The sequence below is a fragment of the Rhodamnia argentea genome, chromosome 10 (assembly GCF_020921035.1).
Source record: "Rhodamnia argentea isolate NSW1041297 chromosome 10, ASM2092103v1, whole genome shotgun sequence".
In the NCBI taxonomy this organism is placed as follows: domain Eukaryota; kingdom Viridiplantae; phylum Streptophyta; class Magnoliopsida; order Myrtales; family Myrtaceae; genus Rhodamnia; species Rhodamnia argentea.
In genome coordinates, this window is record NC_063159.1 from 18,352,949 (window position 1) to 18,373,020 (window position 20,072).

At 43.2% G+C, this 20,072-nt stretch overlaps 1 protein-coding gene across 1 annotated transcript; it reads left to right on the top strand.

The window, feature by feature from the left end:
• Positions 1-1,554: 1,554 nt before the first annotated feature.
• Positions 1,555-15,271, top strand: LOC115752348 (histone-lysine N-methyltransferase ATXR3). The gene is made up of 20 exons (XM_030690488.2): positions 1,555-1,834; positions 2,046-4,554; positions 4,652-4,708; positions 5,736-6,908; positions 7,184-7,557; positions 7,636-8,178; positions 8,270-8,370; positions 8,852-9,857; positions 9,948-10,019; positions 10,870-10,980; positions 11,091-11,191; positions 11,622-11,721; positions 11,805-11,900; positions 12,212-12,379; positions 12,470-12,595; positions 12,795-12,848; positions 12,971-13,218; positions 13,324-13,432; positions 13,806-14,108; positions 14,748-15,271. Exons 2-20 carry the CDS (start codon positions 2,172-2,174, stop codon positions 14,922-14,924), a joined length of 7,302 nt encoding a protein of 2,433 aa, XP_030546348.1. The 5' UTR covers positions 1,555-1,834; positions 2,046-2,171; the 3' UTR covers positions 14,925-15,271.
• Positions 15,272-20,072: the final 4,801 nt, after the last annotated feature.

Consider the following 20,072-nt stretch of genomic DNA (forward strand, 5'->3'; position numbering starts at 1 on the left):
AGATTTACAATATTACAAAATTTTGTTTAAAAAATCCGCGTTAGCATTGAGCGCTACAAGTAGGATGGTCAACATCCATGTCAACGATTTTCAATCAAAGTTAGCCGGATTGACTCAATTAAAAAAACACGAAAAAATTTATAATTAAATTTGCACAATTAAAAGGTTTATGACTGAATTGGCACAAAACAACAGGTTTATAGATGTTTTTTTTATACTCCCCCGTTCCACATTAAAAGGCTTCGATCTTCGAGAGAAGGATTACCTAGGAGAACATAAGTACTTCCTAAAATATATTTGAGCGACTCGAACTCGACTCGAGTGCCAAACTCATGTCAAATTACCAAATCTCTCTCCCCTCTACCAAAAACATCTCTCGAGAAAGCCACTGCCACCACCGACGACAGCCCGACGGCGGACAGACGGGCTGAGAATTGGGTGAATTAGGGCACATTGATGTGGTTTCTTGTCGTCCCGGGTGATGAGTCCAAGCTTAAAGACGGCGCATCTCGGCGATGTTCTTGGCGCGGTGAGATTGGAATTTCGGCTCTTTATGGAATCTTACTACGTCCCACTCGTGATTCCTTTCGTGGAACAATTACTTTCCGGAGGACTCTCAAATTTTTGCCTTTTCCGTCGATAGAAAGGGCAAAGTACAGTAAGCCCTTGTGGAGAGAAGAATGTGTTTTTATTTTTATTTTCTCTTTCCTGCTTTGGCATGATTTGATAAGGAATTCAAATTTAGGCAATGAGCAATGACCCTTGCCCTTTTGATCATCTTTTGCCCTAGTTTAAGAAAGCAGAATGGTAGTTTTATCTTGATGGACGTGGATTGGGCATGTTAGGAAAGCCCGGGTGTGACCCAACTCATTTCGTCCGGTTGAATGTAGCGACTACGGTCCGTTTCTTATATATATGTTATTTATCCGATCACCCATTCGTCCGTCTAATCGCCCTTTTCAACAATTCAAGAGGATTGGTGAGCTAGGAAATCGGTGCCTTCGTCTCCGTTGAACTCTGTGCCCTTCACCTATCTTTCTCCGGCGTCCGATCCAGTGTCACGATTGTGGTCGCCTTTTGCACGTATCATTTTGTCGAGATAAATTTGCGTTATTTTGCTCCGAATGATTTCACTCTAACTCTCTCGCCATCTGAAACTAGAGCCGATATCACCGGTCATGTCGTTAGCATTCAAACATTCGGTGGATTTGGCCGTCCCTCGTCATATCCAGCAAAATCTCATGTTAGCCGCCGCCTCGCCGGTCGCTCCTTGCGGGAGAAACCATCTCGCAACCGTTTGACTCCGACCCCAGTCAATGACCCGAGTTTCGAGTCCCGCCCGGATTCGGCCACCGTCGGGTGCGTCTTGCCCCTGAGCCGTATTGTCGCTACGGCCCGAGGGCATGGTTGTAACTTCACTCTCCGTCCGGGCGCGACGTCGCTGAAAAGCCTAACGCATTGGCGAATTTATTTTCCCCCAGCAACGATTTTCGGTTTAATTAAGAAGGGGGGAAGGGGGCAAAAAAAAAAAAAAAGAGAAAAGAAAAGGCGAAATACGAGCGCTTGTGTTTCAGGCCCGAGAACAACACAACGAAGAGGGAAAAAGCACGAGGATATATCGAAGCAACAGAGAGAGCGAAGAAGAGAAGAAGAGGAGAAGAGAAAAAACCACACCGGAGATTTTCTTCACTTCGGCGAGCGCTCGTTCTCTGCTCAAGTCTCCGTTCGATCTCTCTTTCGTCCCTCCGTTTCTCTGCGCGAGTCTCCGTCGAGGCGCGGCTCTTGCTCTCTCGGTCGCTCTGCCCGATCTAGCGCGCCATCTCTTGATTCCTAGGTCAGTTTGTGTTCCTCGGGTTGTTTCGTCGTTCGGTTTTGGCTTTGTTGTGTGTTTCATCCGGTGACTTGCTTCGGGCTTGCGAAGCTCACTCGAATCAAGGTTTTCGCGCTGAGTCGCGGGCGCTTGATGCGTCCGGGGCCGGGTGTTCTTTCCGGTGGAACGCTGCATTTCTAATTCTCTTTCGATTCTCTCTGTTTGTGGAATTTAGGGTTCGGACGTCGAGGGCTGGAATCGGAGCGAGATAGGAGAAGGCGAATTGTTGCAGCATGAGCATCGACAGCCCCGGGAGAGGGGAGAGCTAGGGTTTCCAATTCCGGGAGGGGGGAGGATTTCCATGGGCGATGGAGGAGTCGCATGCATGCCTTTGCAGCATCAGCATAACATCATGGACAGGCTTTCAGCACCGGAGAAAGCTCTTTGCGGAGGCAATGGGTTCAACACTAAGTCGCTCAAATTGGAAGGTTCCCAGCCCAAGAAGAAGATGAAAAAGGTCAAGAAAGTGGTCACCGTGAAGAAAGTGAGGACTTTGAAGAGTGAGGTGGCGTTGGCAAGGAAGGATAAGAGCGGCCAGCAAGTTGAGAATGGCGAGGCCGCTGCTGGTAAGGTGCAGAATGATGAGGTGGAAGAGGGTGAATTGGGCACTCTGAAGTGGCCAGCTAAGGAAGTGGAGAACGGGGAGCTGGCGTCAGAGAAGCAGCAGCTACGTAAAACTGAGGCTGATAAGGTAGAGACCGTTGCTGAGAAGTTGAGAAAAGGAGAAGTGGAACATGGGGAATATGTTGCTGGTAGACTGAGAAAGACAGATGTGGAGAAGGAGGAGACAGTTTCAGAAAAGAACAGGAGAGGTGACGCCGAGAAAGGTGAATTCAGGCCCTGGAGAGGCTTCACTGATGATGTCGAGAAAGGAGAATTCATTCCTGACAGATGGCGTAGAGGCGAAGCAGCCAAGGATGATTACAGCTACAGTCGATCGCGTAGGTATGAGTCTGTGAATCACAAGGTTTGGAGACGTGACCTTGACCATACACCACCTTCACATTCGGGGAGTTCAGGGAAGTACTCTGGTGATGATAATTATCGGAAGAAAGAATTCAGCAAAAGTGTAAGTCAGCAAAGCAAAAATTCTTTCAAGTGGGAGGTTGGACTGGAGAAAATAGTGAAGCTGGGGTCGAAAGTTGTGGATGAAGGAGGTTCGCACAGGGTTGACTATCACAACGGTAAGAACCAGGGAAGAGACTACTTTCCCAGCAGTCGACTGAAGCGCCAGGGACATGATGCAGATTCAGATAATAGTGATCGTGATCGTGATCGCAAGACCTATGGAGATTATGCTGATTATTCAGGCTCAAAAAACCGGAGGCTTTCTGATGACGTTGTTCGTCCTGCACAGTCAGAGAACTATTCTCGCCTCTCTTCTGAAAGGCCTCAGAGAAATTCTTCTTCTTTTAGGATGTCTTCATTTGACAAGCATTCTTCCAAACATCATGAATTTTCTTTATCTTCAAGAGGAGCTTATGACAGACATGGCCGCAGTCCAGTCCAGGCTGATAGGTCCCCACGTGGTCGAACTCGGTATCATGATCACAGGGAACGGAGTCCAGTTCATCACGAGAGATCACCATATAACCGCGAGAGATCTCCACGTTATCAGGGAAGAATTTTATCTAATCGCGATAAATCTCCTTATGGCCGCCAAAGATCTCCATATGCTCGTGATAATGCCCCATACAGCCGTGACAAGTCTCCATGTGGTCGTGAAAGAACGCCATATGGCCGTGAAAGGTCTCCCTATGGCCGTGACAAATCCCCACACGAGCGCAGCCATCACTTTGACCGCCGCAACCGAAGTCCTTATGCAGAGCGTTCTCCGCAAGATCGAGGTAGGAATCGGGACCGCAGGGACATACACCAAAATAATAATGAGCGGTCCCAGGTTGATCGAGGTAGGCCCAATAATAATCGTGAAACAAGCCATAAGAGTGGAAAAGAAAAGCCTAATATTCAGTCGGGAAACAAAGGGGAAGAACAGAAGCCAAATGAAAGGAATTCTGCTAGAATGGAGGCTGATAATTCCATCTTGGAATCTGATGTCAGAATCAGTATGCCCAAGGCAGAGACATCATCTCATGAGCAGGAGAGAAGTGGCAGCATTCAATCTCACAAGGAGGACCAGACTCAGAGTCCAAGTGTTGACTGCAAGGAATCTCCAAATGTCAATGGGGCTCCTCCAGAAGAGCTGCTCTCCATGGAAGAGGATATGGATATATGCGATACACCACCACATGTGCCTCTGGTGGCTGACTCAACGGTGGGGAAGTGGATTTACCTCGATTACCTGGGTTTCGAATGTGGCCCTTCGAAACTCTGTGATCTCAAGTCACTTGTTCAAGACGGTGTTCTTCATTCAGATCACTTTATCAAACACGTGGATAGCGACAGGTGGATGACTGTTGAAAATGCAGCTTCCCCTTTGGTAGGTGTGGCTTTTCCATCCATTGTATCAGAAAGTATAACGCAGCTGGTAAATCCTCCAGAAGCTCCTGGTAACCTGTTGGACGATACTGTCGATGGTGGTCTATCTGGTAGTCTGACTGTTGAAGAAATGCAGTTGCCTGTTGCAAATGAGCCTCTGGAAGATCTTTGCATTGACGAAAGAGTTAGACTTCTGCTTCACGGTTTCACTTTTATTCCGGGGAGGGAACTTGAAACTATTGGAGGTATTGTTATAAAGATCAGTTCTAGACTATTTTGTTCATTGGATCTAGTTTTTTTTTCCTTTTTTTTTTCCGGTAGTCTAACATTATTCTCTCGCAGAAGCCTTGCAGATGACCTTTGAGCATCAACAATGGGAGGAATGTTCTAGCCCTGAAGGTATGATATTCTGGCATTAATTGCATATTTTTTGGTTGTTCATGCATATACTAATTTATCTTTTCTCCTTTAATTAATTTGGATTTAAGGAGTTTCAATCCACATGTCAACAGTGCTGTTTCTGAATTCTATTAAAATTCTGAGGATTGTGAGTATGCTCCTCTTTTGAAAGATCTACTTGGTGTTGTTCCTGATGTCTTTCGTGGTCCGAGTTTACACCTTGATGATATGTTGAGTTCTGTGATGATTGTTGATCTTTTGAACCAGGCTATCATATTGCCTGTTGGGAAAAGGCAAAAAAGGTTGCAATTTGGATTCATTTAGTTAATGCTGATGTAGGGAATGAAAAGATGGAAAAAATTAGGAAGGAAATTTGTAAATTTCATCATTTTCCCTGCATTTCCTTAATGTACTTCAATAATTCCAAGATGCGGCATGATGAGTAAGATTGACCTATCTTCCTTTATGAAAATACATGATTTAATGGCTTAGTTTCGGATAGATATTTATAAGCACATTTCTTGTTTGTTCCAAGATGTTAAAATTTTGATTTCCGATAACCGTTTGCCATTTAATGTTCTTTTATAATTTGTCCTCATAAACCTTTATTCAAATGTAACGTTGTGTTTGTCACATACACAGATGAATTTTTACTTTGTAAAATTTTGGTCGCTCTCCTTTAGGTTGAAGCTTTAATTGATCAATGTCATATATAGCTAGCTACTTTGTGAAGAGCTGTCCTACCTCTCTTATTTCCATGTGGTTCCTGTGCTAGAAATGGGAGTATAGCCTACAGTGGACCCAATCGAGAGATCTTATTAATACATCCCTTTTATAATTCCTTCCTGCTCTGGAAACTGACTTCATTTATTGAAACATGTGGATTTCAGGAACAGGGTATCTCGTGTTTTTATGTGATTTCTTTTTTCTTTTGTATGTGTTTGCTTTTGCATGTAATTCCTCTTTGCAACATGTTGGATAAGTAATGTGTCAGCACTTTTGACTACTGCTATCCTGTATTTGGTAGATTTTTTCTGGCATCAAGCTTGCATTGGACAAAGAGCAAATAGGATAGCAGATGATGCATCAAGATGTTCTGATGTTGTATCAGTTGACTTAAGGGAAAGCTCAGTCTCAGACAAAGATTTCTCATTTTCCCACGGTGACTCTAGCGATTGGTTTTCCGGCCTCTGGTCATGCAAAGGTGGAGATTGGAGAAGGAAGGAGGAAGCTGCACAAGATAGACTTTTGAGAAGGAAATTTGTAGTGAATGATGGTTTTCCCCTATGCCAAATGCCAAAGTCTGGAAATGAGGATCCTAGGTGGCATCAGAAAGATGAATTATATCATCCTTTGCAGGCCAGAAGGCTTGACTTACCTCCATGGGCATTTAGTTGGCCAGATGAGAGGAGTGAGAATGATCTGGCTAGCAGATTGCAAGTTAAGCCTGCTATTGTGCGTGGTGTCAAAGGTACGATGTTATCTGTGGTCAGGATAAATGCATGTGTTGTGAAGGATCAAGGTTCTTTTGTTTCTGAACCGCGAATGAAAGCCCGGCCGAAGGAGAGGTACTCTTCGAGGTCTGCTCGGTCACATTCTTCAAGCTCTGATGCCAAGAGATCCTCTGTAGAAACTGATTCCCGGTCAAGATCTATTGATGAACACAGCTTGCGGGGCTCAAGGAAGAGCATTGTGACCATAAGTATTCCAAAGGACCGAGTATGCACTGTCCATGACCTGCAATTGGATTTGGGTGATTGGTACTATTTTGATGGAGCTGGCCAAGAACATGGGCCTTCTTCATATTCAGAGCTTCAGGAGCTAGTTGATGGAGGTACTATTCAGAAATATACCAGTGTTTTCAGGAAATTAGATAAGCTCTGGGTTCCAGTGACATCGGCTGGTGAAACTTCTGAAACTCCTGTCAATATACTAAAGGAGAAGAGTTCTTACGGTGGTTCTTCTGGACCTACTTTTCCGCAAGTGAAAGGTGGTATGATTGAATGTAGTGAGGCTGCCTCTTCGTTCCACAGCATGCACCCACAATTTATTGGTTACATGAGGGGAAAGCTACATGAACTAGTCATGAGATCATATAAAAGTAGGGAGTTTGCAGCCGTGATTAACGAGGTATTAGATCCATGGATGAGTGCCAAACAGCCAAAGAAAGAGATTGACAAGCACATTTATCGAAGATCAGGTCTGCGCATAGTCATAACTGTTAAGTTTTTGCTTTATTTGAGGATTGGGAAATACATGATACTTTCACTTCTTACCTTGTATAGTTAATTAGAGAGGACTTTTTATGTTGAATATGACATGCTACTTTGCCTTTCAATCTTTGATTGGAGGACATTTTCCCGTCTCCTATATTACTCATGTTTCCTTTTTGCCTGTCATTTGTTACTTGATTGGCTAAATTCTTCTGCACCTCATGCTTACTTCTAAGCAATTGATACTGCGACCAAATTGTAGATGCTGATTACCATGCTGGCAAACGAGCACGTCTTTCCATTGACGAAACAGAAGAAGAGAGTGAAAATGAAGAAGTTGCTGAGAGAATTCAGTGGGATGACATCTCATTTGAGGATCTATGTATTGGCAATGCTTTCAATTGGGAAGAAATTTTTCCTCCAGAAAACAAGTTGGGTTCTTGGGGTTTATTGGATGGTCATGTGCTTGCTCGAATTTTCCATTTTCTGAGGGCTGACATGACATCCCTTGCCATTGCTTCTTCTACTTGTAAGCACTGGAATGCTGCAGTAAGGTTTTACAGGGATATCTCCCAGCAGGTTAATTTGTCAACGCTGGGTCATAGGTGCACTGACTCAATAATCTGGAGAGTCCTGGTAGGTAATTCAAGATTCTCTTTTGGAATATACCAGTATCTCCTATTTGGGAAGTTAATTTTATTTTTTTGCCTGCAGAATGGTTATGACAGGGAAAAGATAAAGTCGCTGATATTTACTGGATGCACCAATATAACTCCAGGTGTGCTTGAAGACATTTTGCGTTCATGTCCTTGTTTATCTGAAATAGATATCAGAGGTTGCAGTCAGCTTGAGGAATTGACCCTAACATATTCCAACATAAATTGGGTCAAAAGCCGAAAGAAATTTGGGGATACGCACTTCAAGATGAGGAGTTTAAACCAGTTAACAGATAGAAACTCGGCATACTCTGGAGCAAAGGGTATAGGTGGTGATGTAGATGAATTTAGTGATTTGAAAGATTATTTTGACAGTGTGGATAGGAGAGATTCAGCTGGTCATTCTTTCCGCCGTGGGTTCTATAAACGTTCCAAATTGTTTGACGCAAGAAAATCCTCCTCCATTCTATCAAGGGATGCACGTGTGAGGCGATGGGCTGTTAAGAAATCTGAAAAGGGGTACAAAAGAATAGAGGAATTTCTTGCTTCAAGTCTGAAGGACATCATGAAGCAAAACACCTTTGATTTCTTTATGCCAAAGGTATTTCTGGGATTTTTTGTTCCCAAATGTTTGACATGTAGGCTATTAGAGCTCTAATTTATTGCCTCTGACTTTTCTTCTACTGGTTCAGGTTGCTAAAATTGACGAGAGAATGAAGAATGGTTATTATATTCGCAATGGGATTAGTTCAATCAAGGAGGATATTCGTCGAATATGTCGTGATGCCATAAAGTAAGCTCCAAAATTCACTTTTTGTTGTATGTTCCTAATTTATGTCTTCTATTCACAGACAGCGCCATAGTTAGAACCACTTTATAATGGTCTGCTGTGATGTCCAAACTACAGATCGTTAGTATTATGTGGCAGAAGCCTGAACTCATTCTACTAATTAAGCTGTTGACTCTTAGCCTGGTATTATGTAACAGTTCATTTAAATGGGCAACAGTGATTGCATTGTCTCTTAAGTGGCACTAGTCTGCACCATAGGTTTTGTGGGTCTCGGTTATCCCATCGATCTCTTTCTATCATGTTTTTGCATATAGGGGGAATGCATTTTATTCATTTAAGTTCAAAATAAATTCTTAGACAGGCTTTTATTATCTTTTACCCCTCTTGCTTTTCGTTGTTCCTGGTTTTGGTTTGTATGTCCAATTGACCATATCAATGGTTAGTTAATCGATTTGAAGTCTTCAACAGTAACTTTTTGATGCAGGGCAAAGAATCGTGGTGAGACAGGGGATATGAACCATGTCATATCATTATTTATCCAGCTTGCCACTCATTTGGGAGAGAAAGATGACTCATCGGAAGGGTTCTCTACTTCTTCGAAGTATAAACGGAAAGTAAGCAGAGCTGATAGGGAGAGAAAATATGCAAGTAGGAGCAATGGTTCCTCCTTTTTAAATGCTGCTTTAAATGATTGGGAGTATTCTTCTGATCTGGAAATTAGAAGGCGTTTGTCCACATTGAATAAAAAATCAATGGATTCAGATAGTGAAACATCTGATGACTTTGGCGGATCTTCTGAAAGTAGCAAGTCTGAAAGTGAGACTACTGTTTCTGACACAGAAAGTGACTTGGGATTGCAGCAAGATCGTCCTGTATTCTCGAGCTTAAGAGAAGATGGCAATTTCATGGCGGATGATAGTTTTGATGACGACCGTGAGTGGGGAGCCCGCATGACAAAAGCAAGCCTTGTTCCTCCTGTTACAAGAAAATATGAAGTTATCGACCATTATTTCATAGTAGCTGATGAGGATGATGTGAGGCGTAAGATGCAGGTATCTTTGCCAGAGGACTATGCTGAAAAGCTCACTGCTCAGAAGAATGGAGCTGAGGAGGTGGATATGGAACTTCCAGAAGTCAAAGACTACAAACCCAGAAAGAAGCTTGGGGATGAAGTGATAGAGCAAGAAGTTTATGGAATTGACCCCTATACGCATAATCTCTTACTTGATTCAATGCCAGAGGAATTGGATTGGCCTCTTTTAGACAAGCATTTATTCATTGAAGATGTACTTCTTCGTAGTCTGAACAAACAAATCAGGCACTTTACAGGCACTGGAAACACACCTATGATTTATCCTTTACAGCCTGTTATTGAAGAAATTGAAAGGACGGCTGAGGATGATCACGATATGCGGACTGTGAGAATGTGTAGGGCTATCTTGAGGGCCATTGATAGCCGTTCAGAAGACAAGTACGTCGCTTACAGAAAGGTATTTGCTTGCACTCTTTTTGATGATCTTGATACCAGCTTGTTTAAATAATATTGCCACGAGTTTAATCTTGTGATATGAACTGACTAGGGGCTTGGTGTTGTCTGCAACAAAGAAGAAGGATTTGGTGATGATGATTTTGTGGTGGAATTCTTGGGAGAGGTATAAGTTTGTCATTACTCAATTCTATTTGGTTTGTTAAGTATGGTATTTTAGCCCTGGAACAAGTAGAAGTCTTGCGATACATGGTTTTTATAATATTGTTGTCTAGAACTTTATTTTGAGATTATATATTTTAAAATAGCTGGAAGGAAGAAAAAATTCGTTCTTATGGCATTTGCTTGGAGTAGTTGAGATTTCTCAATCTTATTATAAGATGAATAATGAGGAGCGAAATAGCCAACAAATCAATCTACTTGATCAAACTATCAAGCATCAAAGTACATCTAATTATTAAATTAAACAAATTAATGTTGAAGTTAATCCTACCATTGGTGGGGTAAGTAAGCATTTTCTGGTTCTTCTATGGTTAATGAGAATAATGGGGGGAGGTGGGGTTCTGTGCTGATGTGGCACAATCATGAAACTCTACTCTATGCACTTTTTCTATTTGTATAATATGTTCTCTCTCCTTTTTTGCTCTGTCTGACCATTATCGATTGCAAGTGTTCTAATGTTCGTGTACAATCTGGTGAAAGCATTTTTTTTTTTTTTAATGTTTGCACATTCTTTTTTTTATCATTAATTCACCGGTTCTTTGAAGATGAGTTCTGACTTTGAGGCGCACTATGAATCATTTATGGCTGTCTTTGTTTTCATAGTTTTCCGGACCTTTTTTTCTGGTGTCGTGCACCATGCTGCAAGCTTTTCTTCATCTTCTGGTGAATTTGTGTTGGTGCAGTTCTCATAATCCGTTTTAATATAACGCGAGCCTCTTACATTTTTTTCCCTAAATTAAGAGATTAAAATATGCTGAAAAAAACTCTATGCCCCCTCGAATTCGCTGTTGCAGGTCTATCCTACCTGGAAATGGTTTGAGAAGCAAGATGGTATTCGATCATTGCAAAAGAACAATAAGGATCCTGCTCCAGAGTTCTATAATATTTATCTTGAGAGGCCAAAGGTATCAAAATACTTTTAACTTATTTGTCTTCTGGTGAAGACCTTTTCAATGTAATTGAAATCTCTCCTTATTTTGACAATTTGTTACTTGTTGATTTATGCATTTGCCAGGGTGATGCTGATGGTTATGATTTAGTTGTTGTTGATGCCATGCATAAGGCAAACTATGCAAGCCGAATCTGTCACTCTTGTCGTCCTAATTGTGAAGCAAAGTAAGTGACAGTTCCATATCTTTAGTTTGATTTCTTGTAGTTATGAGTTCAGGCATTAAGCTATTTAATCTCCTCTAAAAGTTAAACTATCCAGAAAGTTATGTCCTTTAATGGGTATATTGGGCTTTTCGGGAAAGCCCATTCTTTCCCTAAAAGTACTAGAGGGTCTTAATCTAGGTTACTTTTGGCAGCTTGATGTTGCACATAAAGCTGTTGCTGTTTATCCTATACAATGATTGAACTTCTTATTTGCTGAATTCTCAATGATGACACGACTTATTTTCTTCTTTTCTTCAGCTATATGTTTGACATGCAGATATAGTTCCACCTGTTTTATTATAATGCTTTTTATGCCTATGATAGATGGTTTGCTTTGGCTAGATATCTTGGGTGATTGATTTATGTAGTACTTTCACCATATTAAATACAGGGTCACTGCTGTCGATGGACAGTATCAAATTGGAATATATTCAGTACGCAAAATCCAATATGGTGAGGAGATTACATTTGACTACAATTCGGTCACAGAGGTATGTGTATTGTTTCTGTAGACTCCCTCCATTGTTATATGGCATCTTTATTGTTCAATGATCATGGCCTTTAATTCTTGCAGAGTAAAGAGGAGTACGAAGCCTCTGTTTGTTTGTGTGGTAGCCAAGTCTGTCGAGGGAGCTATCTCAATTTGACTGGAGAGGGAGCTTTTCAAAAGGTAGAAATGCATGGCTATATTTTCTTTTTCTGCCCTCTACTTCGGCTTAATCCTTGATATATGTGGACTCAACTTCAGAAGCTAAAAGAAAGAAGATAAATGGAGAGTATTTGCCTACTTTGTGGGTTTCTTATATCGGCAATTTGTTTCAGACAAAGGCTCACTTTCATTAGTGTGTGTGTGTGTGTGTGTGTGTGTGTGTGTGTGTGTGAACTTTCATTAATATATTCACTCCCTGCTGTTTGGTTTAATATCAGATATGTTCGGCCAAACAAATGTATTTTCTGTTAACTTGAGGAGATGTTTATCAGGTATTGGAGGAATGGCATGGGATTTTGGATAGACATCAATTAATGATAGAGTCTTGTGAGGTGAACTCGGTATCTGAAGAAGATTACTACGACTTGGGAAGGGCGGGTTTGGGCAGTTGCTTGCTAGGCGGGCTGCCAGCTTGGCTAATTGCATACTCTGCTCGCTTGGTTTGCATCTGTTGCTCTCTCATCATTGTTGACTGCTTTGGTTATATTCTCTGTGGCTAATTTCTCTTGAATATATTGCTTTTGGGGCAGGTGAGGTTTATAAATTTTGAAAGAACAAAACTTCCTGAGGAGATTCTTAGGCATAATTTGGAGGAGAAGAGGAAATATTTTCTGGATATTTGCCTTGAAGTAGAGAAGAGTGATGCTGAGGTTCAGGTGAATCAATTTCTCAATTTTTGGTTCCCTGGGACTGGGGCTGACCGTTCCTCTTGCTCTCTTGTCCAGTTTTTCCCACCAACACCCTCCCCACCTCCTCTCAAGTGGGTGGGGGTAATGCCACAATTTGACCTTCATTAGTAGTAAAATATTTATTTAGCATGCTTATCCTTTCAATTTTTATTGACCTTTGTCGCAGGCTGAGGGTGTCTATAATCAGAGGCTTCAAAATTTAGCTGTTACACTAGACAAGGTCACTTTAATCTTTTTGCTTTGCTATTAAGGTTTTTTTTTTTTTGGCTGTGCGACAATCTCTGCAACTCTGCTTAAGCTTATATGGCTTTTCAGTTGTTGATATCCCCCTAAATGATGCAGGTGCGGTATGTTATGAGATGTATTTTTGGAGACCCAAAGAAGGCTCCACCTCCGCTGGTAAGGCTCAGTCCTGAGGAAATAGTTTCCTTGCTCTGGAAAGGAGAAGGATCACTGGTGGAGGAACTTCTTCAGTGCATGGCTCCTCACGTGGATGATAATGTCCTAAATGATCTCAAGTCAAAGATTCGCGACCATGATCCTTCTGGTTCAGTTGACATCCAGAAAGAGCTAAAACAATCCTTATTGTGGTGAGCAATGAAAGCGTTTACTTTCCAAATGCTATCATATGTTCTGCTTTCTGTCAATGATGTTGTGGGCTTTTTTGGTTTTTTGGTTTGTCTTTAATATGCAAGGTTGAGGGATGAGATCCGCGATCTTCCATGTACATACAAATGCCGGCATGACGCTGCCGCTGACTTGATCCATGTCTACGCTTACACAAAGTGCTTCTTTAAAATACAGGTAAGATTCACCACAGGAAGATGCCAAAGCTATCTAATTGTTTGGAAGTGTTATCAGGGAATTGTTCTGAAGCCCCTTCACTAAAAGGAGATAGCTATCATCAATTTGAAGTTCTGCTTTAATGGTTTGAAGTTCTAGTATGATCCATATTAGAAACTTTTACCACTACTCTCCAAATTCTAGAAGTGAGGGGGTGAAATATATATGTGGTGTGTCGGTATGTATTTCATCGATTGCACTGCCAAAAGAGTTAAGAGTTGGTAGTTTTGTTCTTGGCAAACCTCGAAATGGTGTTTAATTAAAAGGTTACTTATATTGACATAAGTTACATTCATTGTTTGGTTTCTAATATCTTTCTTGCATTCTCACGCAGGGATATAAATCTGTGACGTCTCCACCAGTTTACATTTCCCCGCTTGATTTGGGCCCAAAATTCAGTGATAAGTTGGGCCCAGATTCTCATGAGTATCGCAAGACCTATGGGGAGAATTACTGTTTAGGGCAACTTATATTTTGGCAGATCCAGACAAACACCGAGCCAGATGGTAGCTTGTTTAAAGCAAGTAGGGGATGCCTGTCATTACCTGATATTGGTTCATTTTATGCCAAGGTCCAGAAGCCGTCACGGCAGCGTGTTTACGGCCCAAGGACCATGAGATTTATGCTGGGACGAATGGTAAGGCTATTACTTCTCTTCTCCGTTTTTATTTATATTAGAAATGGCATGAGCACTTGATGTGATTTTAAACATTCCACTGAGGCAGGTATTGCATGCACATGAAATTTTAAGATGCTGAGGTTTTAAATATCGGTAGATAATCCTCTCGTTCAACATGTTCTTACCCTTTGGTTTTGCTTAATTCGTTGGCTTGCCAGTTCCCTTGTCTATTTCTGGAATATTCCTTCATTTTGAAATTGCTCGATATGGATGTTTGATGGGCAACATTCACGAGGAAAAAACTCTTCTTAGAAAAGCTTGTCAAACTTTGCATAGGATCATGGTTTAGTTTGGTTCGGGGAGCAAATCACTCACTTTAACATGCTCAATGATTTTGAACTCCTCAAAACTATGATCTGGAACGCAATCAGAGAACTGAATTTGGTAGATAGAAAAAAGTTGTGTTGTATTTGGGGACAAGGTAATCTGATGGAGGTTATGAATATTTCAGCGGGGAACGGTATCTGTTGAATGGGATGAAAACAAAGTGAAAACCATGACCTTCAATCTAGAAGGAGTCGTATTATCTTAACTTGAGAGTACCATTAGAAGTTGTAACAGTCATATGTGTCGTTTAACTGCTCACTTTCTCTTCAGGAGAAACAGCCTCAGAGACCGTGGCCAAAGGACCGGATATGGTCGTTTAGCAGCTCTCCCAAAGTGTTTGGGAGCCCAATGCTTGATGCGGTCTTGAACAACACTTTGATGGACCGAGAGATGTTGCATTGGCTGAAGAACAGGCCTACAGTGTTCCAAGCAATGTGGGATCGGTGACCTCAATTTCTGCGAACAGGGGAAGAGAAGAGAAGACGACACCACGAATAACTAACCTTGACAACTACTCGTGTTTCCCAGTAGCTCCAAGATAACTCCACAGCTCAGTTCGGCGGCCCCTGATAAATTGGGAGGGGGTGGTGCTGCTTCCCCTGCATCATTATTGTGTACAGCCTCTTTTTATTGTTTTCCTCACCCCCCTTTTTTTTTTACCTCCTCTGTAATCTTGTAATTCATCATTTAGTGGTAGTGCATTTTTTGTTTTAATCTGGGTATATTTGTAATCTAAAATAGAAACAAAAGGGAAAGAAGTAGCCTAGTGCATCGTCATTCTTTTTTATCTGCCATTCCTTGTTGCGATTTTCTGTTTGTTTTCCCCCTTTTTAAATCGACCGTGCAGTTTTATGCATTTGCTTTGAATTTGGCTTTAGAAAATTGCTAGTGTCAGAACCCAAGCTTATTTAGTCCGTTTTACCTCCCATTGAGGCTTCTTCTCCTTTGCTTTTGAAAACTCACTCTGTTGTTTGGCTTTTACATGAAGTAGTGTAGATAAATGGCCAGAATCACACCGGTTAAAGAGTTGTTGAGCCAGTCTTCTCGTCTTTAAAGTGCGAGTGGACGCGAATGGGAAGTTTTCCTTTTGCCTGCATACGAGTTTGGGAAGGAAAGAGCGACGTGTCTTTCGCTCTCTCTAAGGGTAGAATGGGTATTAGCAGTGGGCAACTGGCAAAGACAGCGACATCACCATGGCAGGGACAAAGGCGTCAGATTGCCAGCCAATGCAAAACGACGTACGTCCGACTCGTGCATTCCACGCACTCGGCAGCTCCCCACCGCTTTTCTTTTGCCATTATTCTTTTTGCGTCTTTCTGAGTGCATGAATACAACGGACGGCACTTCTTGGTTCAGCGAAATGCGTCGACGCCAATGCTTTGTGTAACCCGTCGTGGACATGGGTTTGCTCTTTCAATTCTGAGTGTTTCTGGGGGCAGTGGCGCTCGTAATTGTTTCTTGGCCCCGCAACAACCGAAAGCCCCAAACGCTTCTATGTTCTTCGTTTTTTCCTTGCCTGTTAGGACTTGAAATTTCTATCTAAAAAGATTTAAACAAAAAAAAAACAGTCAAATTAGTTTTTGGCAAGGCCAACTCGCATTTTCCCGGGGAATCAAACGGCAATGAGAAAACAAAACGACATGCATGTCAGAGAGAACATCCCCCTCCCCTCGAATCGTCCTCGACCATGTAAGCCGCCTTTCTGATTCTGTTTTCCGTACTCCCCCCTCTCTAATCACTATCCGCCACGTGTCGTACCGGATAGGGCGTATCGCCTGCGCCTGCGCCGAGCCACGCCACGCCCACCTCCTCTCACATCATAAAGACGGGGGGTCGACACACGCTCGCTTCACTATTTTCCATTCGCCATCCCCTCTCTCAGAGACTCTCGTCTCCCAACATGAACGGCGATACTCTCTCGGCCTTCCACGGCGGCGAGTCCTCCTCGAGCCGCCGCCCCGGCCTCCTGTTATTCCCCCCGACGGCCACCGAGGAGCTGTCCAACTTCGACGTCATGTTCTCCGGCGTCAGCCTCCGGTCCCTCTTGCTCGACAAACCCGCCTGGCCGTCCCCATGCCCTTTCTCCTCCTCCTCCTCCTCCTCTTCTTCATCCCCTCTCTGGTCGCCATTGCCGTCCCCAGTCTCTCCCTACTCTCCCAGTCCTGAGCAGCAACAGCAGCAGCTCTCGTTTCACTACTCCCCTTCCCCTCTCAAAATGCCCAAGCAAGAACCCCCTTATTGCTTCCTGGACTTCGCTCCGGGTTCGTCTCCATTTATTAACTCCCTCTCGCTCCCCGACGACTCGGCCCTTGGCTTCCCCCTCCACCACTGCTCCGACATCCTCCACTCCCTCGAAGCGCTCCAACCGCAATCCCCGCAGCCGCCGCCGCCGCCAGCAGCAGCCGGGCCCGGCCAGGCTCGCAAGCGCCCCCCACCTGACCCAGAAAGGACAAAGCGGAACACAGAAAAGCGAAAGAAGATTAACCACTGCATGAAGCAGTTGCACGACCTGGTGATGCCGCAGGAAGGAAAAAAGATGGACACGCTCACCACGCTGGAGGAGGCCTGCAAGCAAGTGGCCTACCTGCAACAGCTGGTGAAGAGCGCTCTTCAGCTCGTCCCCCGCGAGTCCCCAATGCAGGCGCCATATTTTCCTCCTCACTGCCCGACGGACGACGACGTTGGCGGAGTAATGTCGGGGAGGTGCAGCATTCAACATCTGCTGGCGAAGATGGTGAACTCGCCCCTGGGTCAGCCCGGGTTGTGCAGCCAGGAGTACGGCGCGGCGGCGGCTACAAACCAGCAATGGCTGTTGCTGAAGCAGCAGCAGCAGCAGCAGGAGGCGGCGACGTGGGCGATGAGGATGGAGATGCAGCAGCAGATGTGGCTGAATCTCGATTCTCCTCCAAATCAATCCACTGTTTGAAGGAAGAGAGGGAGCGCGATGGAGTACGTCTCTGAATGGGAACAGGTAAAACTAATATTACCATCTTCTTATATGACTCTGCACCAACCAACCCCCCCAAAAAAAAAAAAATTGAAAAAAAAAATTCGGACATGGCTTCTTCTTCTCCTTTCTTGTTTTGGGTTTGTTCTTCTTTTTCTTAATGTGAAGATTAGCTTCTTCAAGGACTAGGAAGTCTGTCTTTAGAGTAGGTACAGTTAAGAGAGAGAGAGAGAGAGAGAGAGAGAGAGAGAGAGAGAGAGAGAGATTTAGAGAAGAGACGAACGTGCCATTTTGTAATCAATAGGCATTATCGTGCTTCACTGCGAAACTGATGATGAATACGACGATCGGAGCCCGATCCTTCTGGACTTTTGCTTAATGCCCGTCAAATTACCGGGGAAGGAGTCTTGTTACAACAGATTCAGACAGCCAACGCGCATTCCCCACATCTCATCCGTGCATCATTCTCTCTTCTTTACATCATCACTTTCTCTCATCATCCTTGCCCCGTTTTGAATCCAGTACAGTGTATGAACAGTACCATATAAAAGAGAGAGAGAGAAGGGAGAAGAAGTTGAAAAGACACCCATGTAGATTTCGCCTTTCTTCTTGTCGAGAACCGGTTGGGCGTCGGAACGAAGATCTCTGCGAAATGCGGTGAACTGTGAACAGACCCCGCCATTGAAATGGGCTCGAGCTCGTCTCTAACCACGTGGAACCAACAGGGTGAAGGTGCGGAGGATGTGACGATAGCCCAACTCGAGTTGAGTTGGTTGCGGGTGGTCGGGCTACTATTTTCAAAATACACAAGACAACGACGACGTATTTCCATTTTGAGGGGATCTCAACGCTTTCTTTTTTTCTTTTTTTTTTTCCCTTCTCCAAAATAGCATCAATTAGTCACTTGAACATTCTTCATATTTTATTGTAAAAAAAAAAAGTTCTTCATATTTTGACCCAAAAAAAAAAAAAAAAAGAAACATTCTTCATATCGTGCCATTAAATTTTGAATTAACTAATGAGTACAAATATTCTACAATGAGACGATTTCACAATGGTCGATAAAATTTTAATCCTCTATTTTTTTTTGGCGGACATGAAGCGCTTGCGGGAGTGAGGCCACGGACCCCGAAATATTGAACAAGTGAGGCCGAACTCGTCTAAGAATGATAGATACAAATTTCTTATCCCATTTCATAGTCCCGATCGAGGGGAAAAAAAAAAACAGAGAGAGTGAGAGTCCGAATGCACTATTGACCAAATTTGCTATATCATTTTCATCTGGAAAGTGTAGAATTTTTTTTTTCCTTTTTGGTCAACTGGAAAAAGTAGATGAACAATTGCCGGAGATGGCAATATGGTAAAATCTACTTTGCTATCGACGGCTGGCTGCACCAAAGACTAGGAGTGATTAGTTCCCGTGCCGGTCCGATTCTCTTCAAGAACCGGGAATCGGACCGGTCACTCTGGCAATCGGGAACTGGACCGAACCGTCGGTCCGGTTTGGTTCCCATCAGGTCCAAGGAACCAATAACATTTTTGAGTCTATATTTGAGTCTCAAATTAGTAAATCTCTCCGGCATATTCATTTTTCACGACATGCTCGATGGCCTCGGAAGCTACAAGTCCAGGTGACTCTTAAATCTCATCGCAGCTAAGAATCTCAAAAACTTGAAAGAAAATTGTTTTTCAAGCCTGGGTCTTGTGAGATGTGGCCATGCAACACCCTCGCTCGGGTTGTGTGATCTCTAAAAGGGGTTGAGCGGGGGTGGTGGTGTGGACTGTCGCTGCTGGGACTTGCGAGAGACGTGAAGACCGAAGAGGTAGGGGGCTGTAAAGTGCAAAAGAAAGAAACAAATCCTAAACAATAAACATTACGGTTATTGTTTAAAAAAAAAAATTCAACCGGCTCGATCCTATGTCCCTAGAACTCGGAACCGAACCGTCTGGCTACCGATTTCAATATTAAGAATCGGAAATCGAATCTTACTCATCTAGAATTGAGAACCGGACCACCAGTCCCGTCCGGGCGGTTCCCGATTCGAGCAGTCCGATTTGCTCACCCCTACCGAAGTCTAATATATTTTTTTTCCCTCCTTCTCCATCCCTTTTTTCGTGATGCGGAGATCCACCGATTTTTGACCCGAGACTTGCGGGTTCAAATTAACCGCGGGCCGCGAGGAGGGGCCCACATTTTGTCCCGCTTTACGCGGTTTTGCTTTTTCCCAGTGTACAGTGGTTTGTGTATGATTACCCTTTTCTGGAGAGCCAATAATATTCTGCCAAAATGTTCATAATCATTTTATCCAATGTAGCAATCACATAAAAAAAAAATCTTATGAGATTGATTCCATCCGCCCGCTACCGTTCACTTCTCGAATTAGTACAATCGATTCCCATGTAAAAACTTCCTTGTTAGTAAGATTTTCGGCCAAAATTGCGGCCGCTGTCGATGACATTATACCTCGAAGATTGTCATAATGAGGGTTTGATTTCAATTGAGGACTGCCATTGATATCCCTTGGTCCCTCTCCTGTCCATGAGTTGGCGGTTTATATTCTCTTGCTTTTCCTTGCTCCTCCATGAAAGGGATCTCCAGATAAAAAGAGAAACGAGAGAAGAAAGCAAAAGGGACAAAAGGTTCTGCA

Bases quoted from the DNA above. Each gene is read 5' to 3' on its own strand.
- LOC115752348 (XM_030690488.2), top strand. From the start codon at position 2,172: ATGGGCGATGGAGGAGTCGCATGCATGCCTTTGCAGCATCAGCATAAC. The intron at 7,558-7,635 runs GTAGGTAATTCA...TTTTGCCTGCAG, and splicing joins CAATAATCTGGAGAGTCCTG to AATGGTTATGACAGGGAAAA. The intron at 10,020-10,869 runs GTATAAGTTTGT...TCGCTGTTGCAG, and splicing joins TGGTGGAATTCTTGGGAGAG to GTCTATCCTACCTGGAAATG.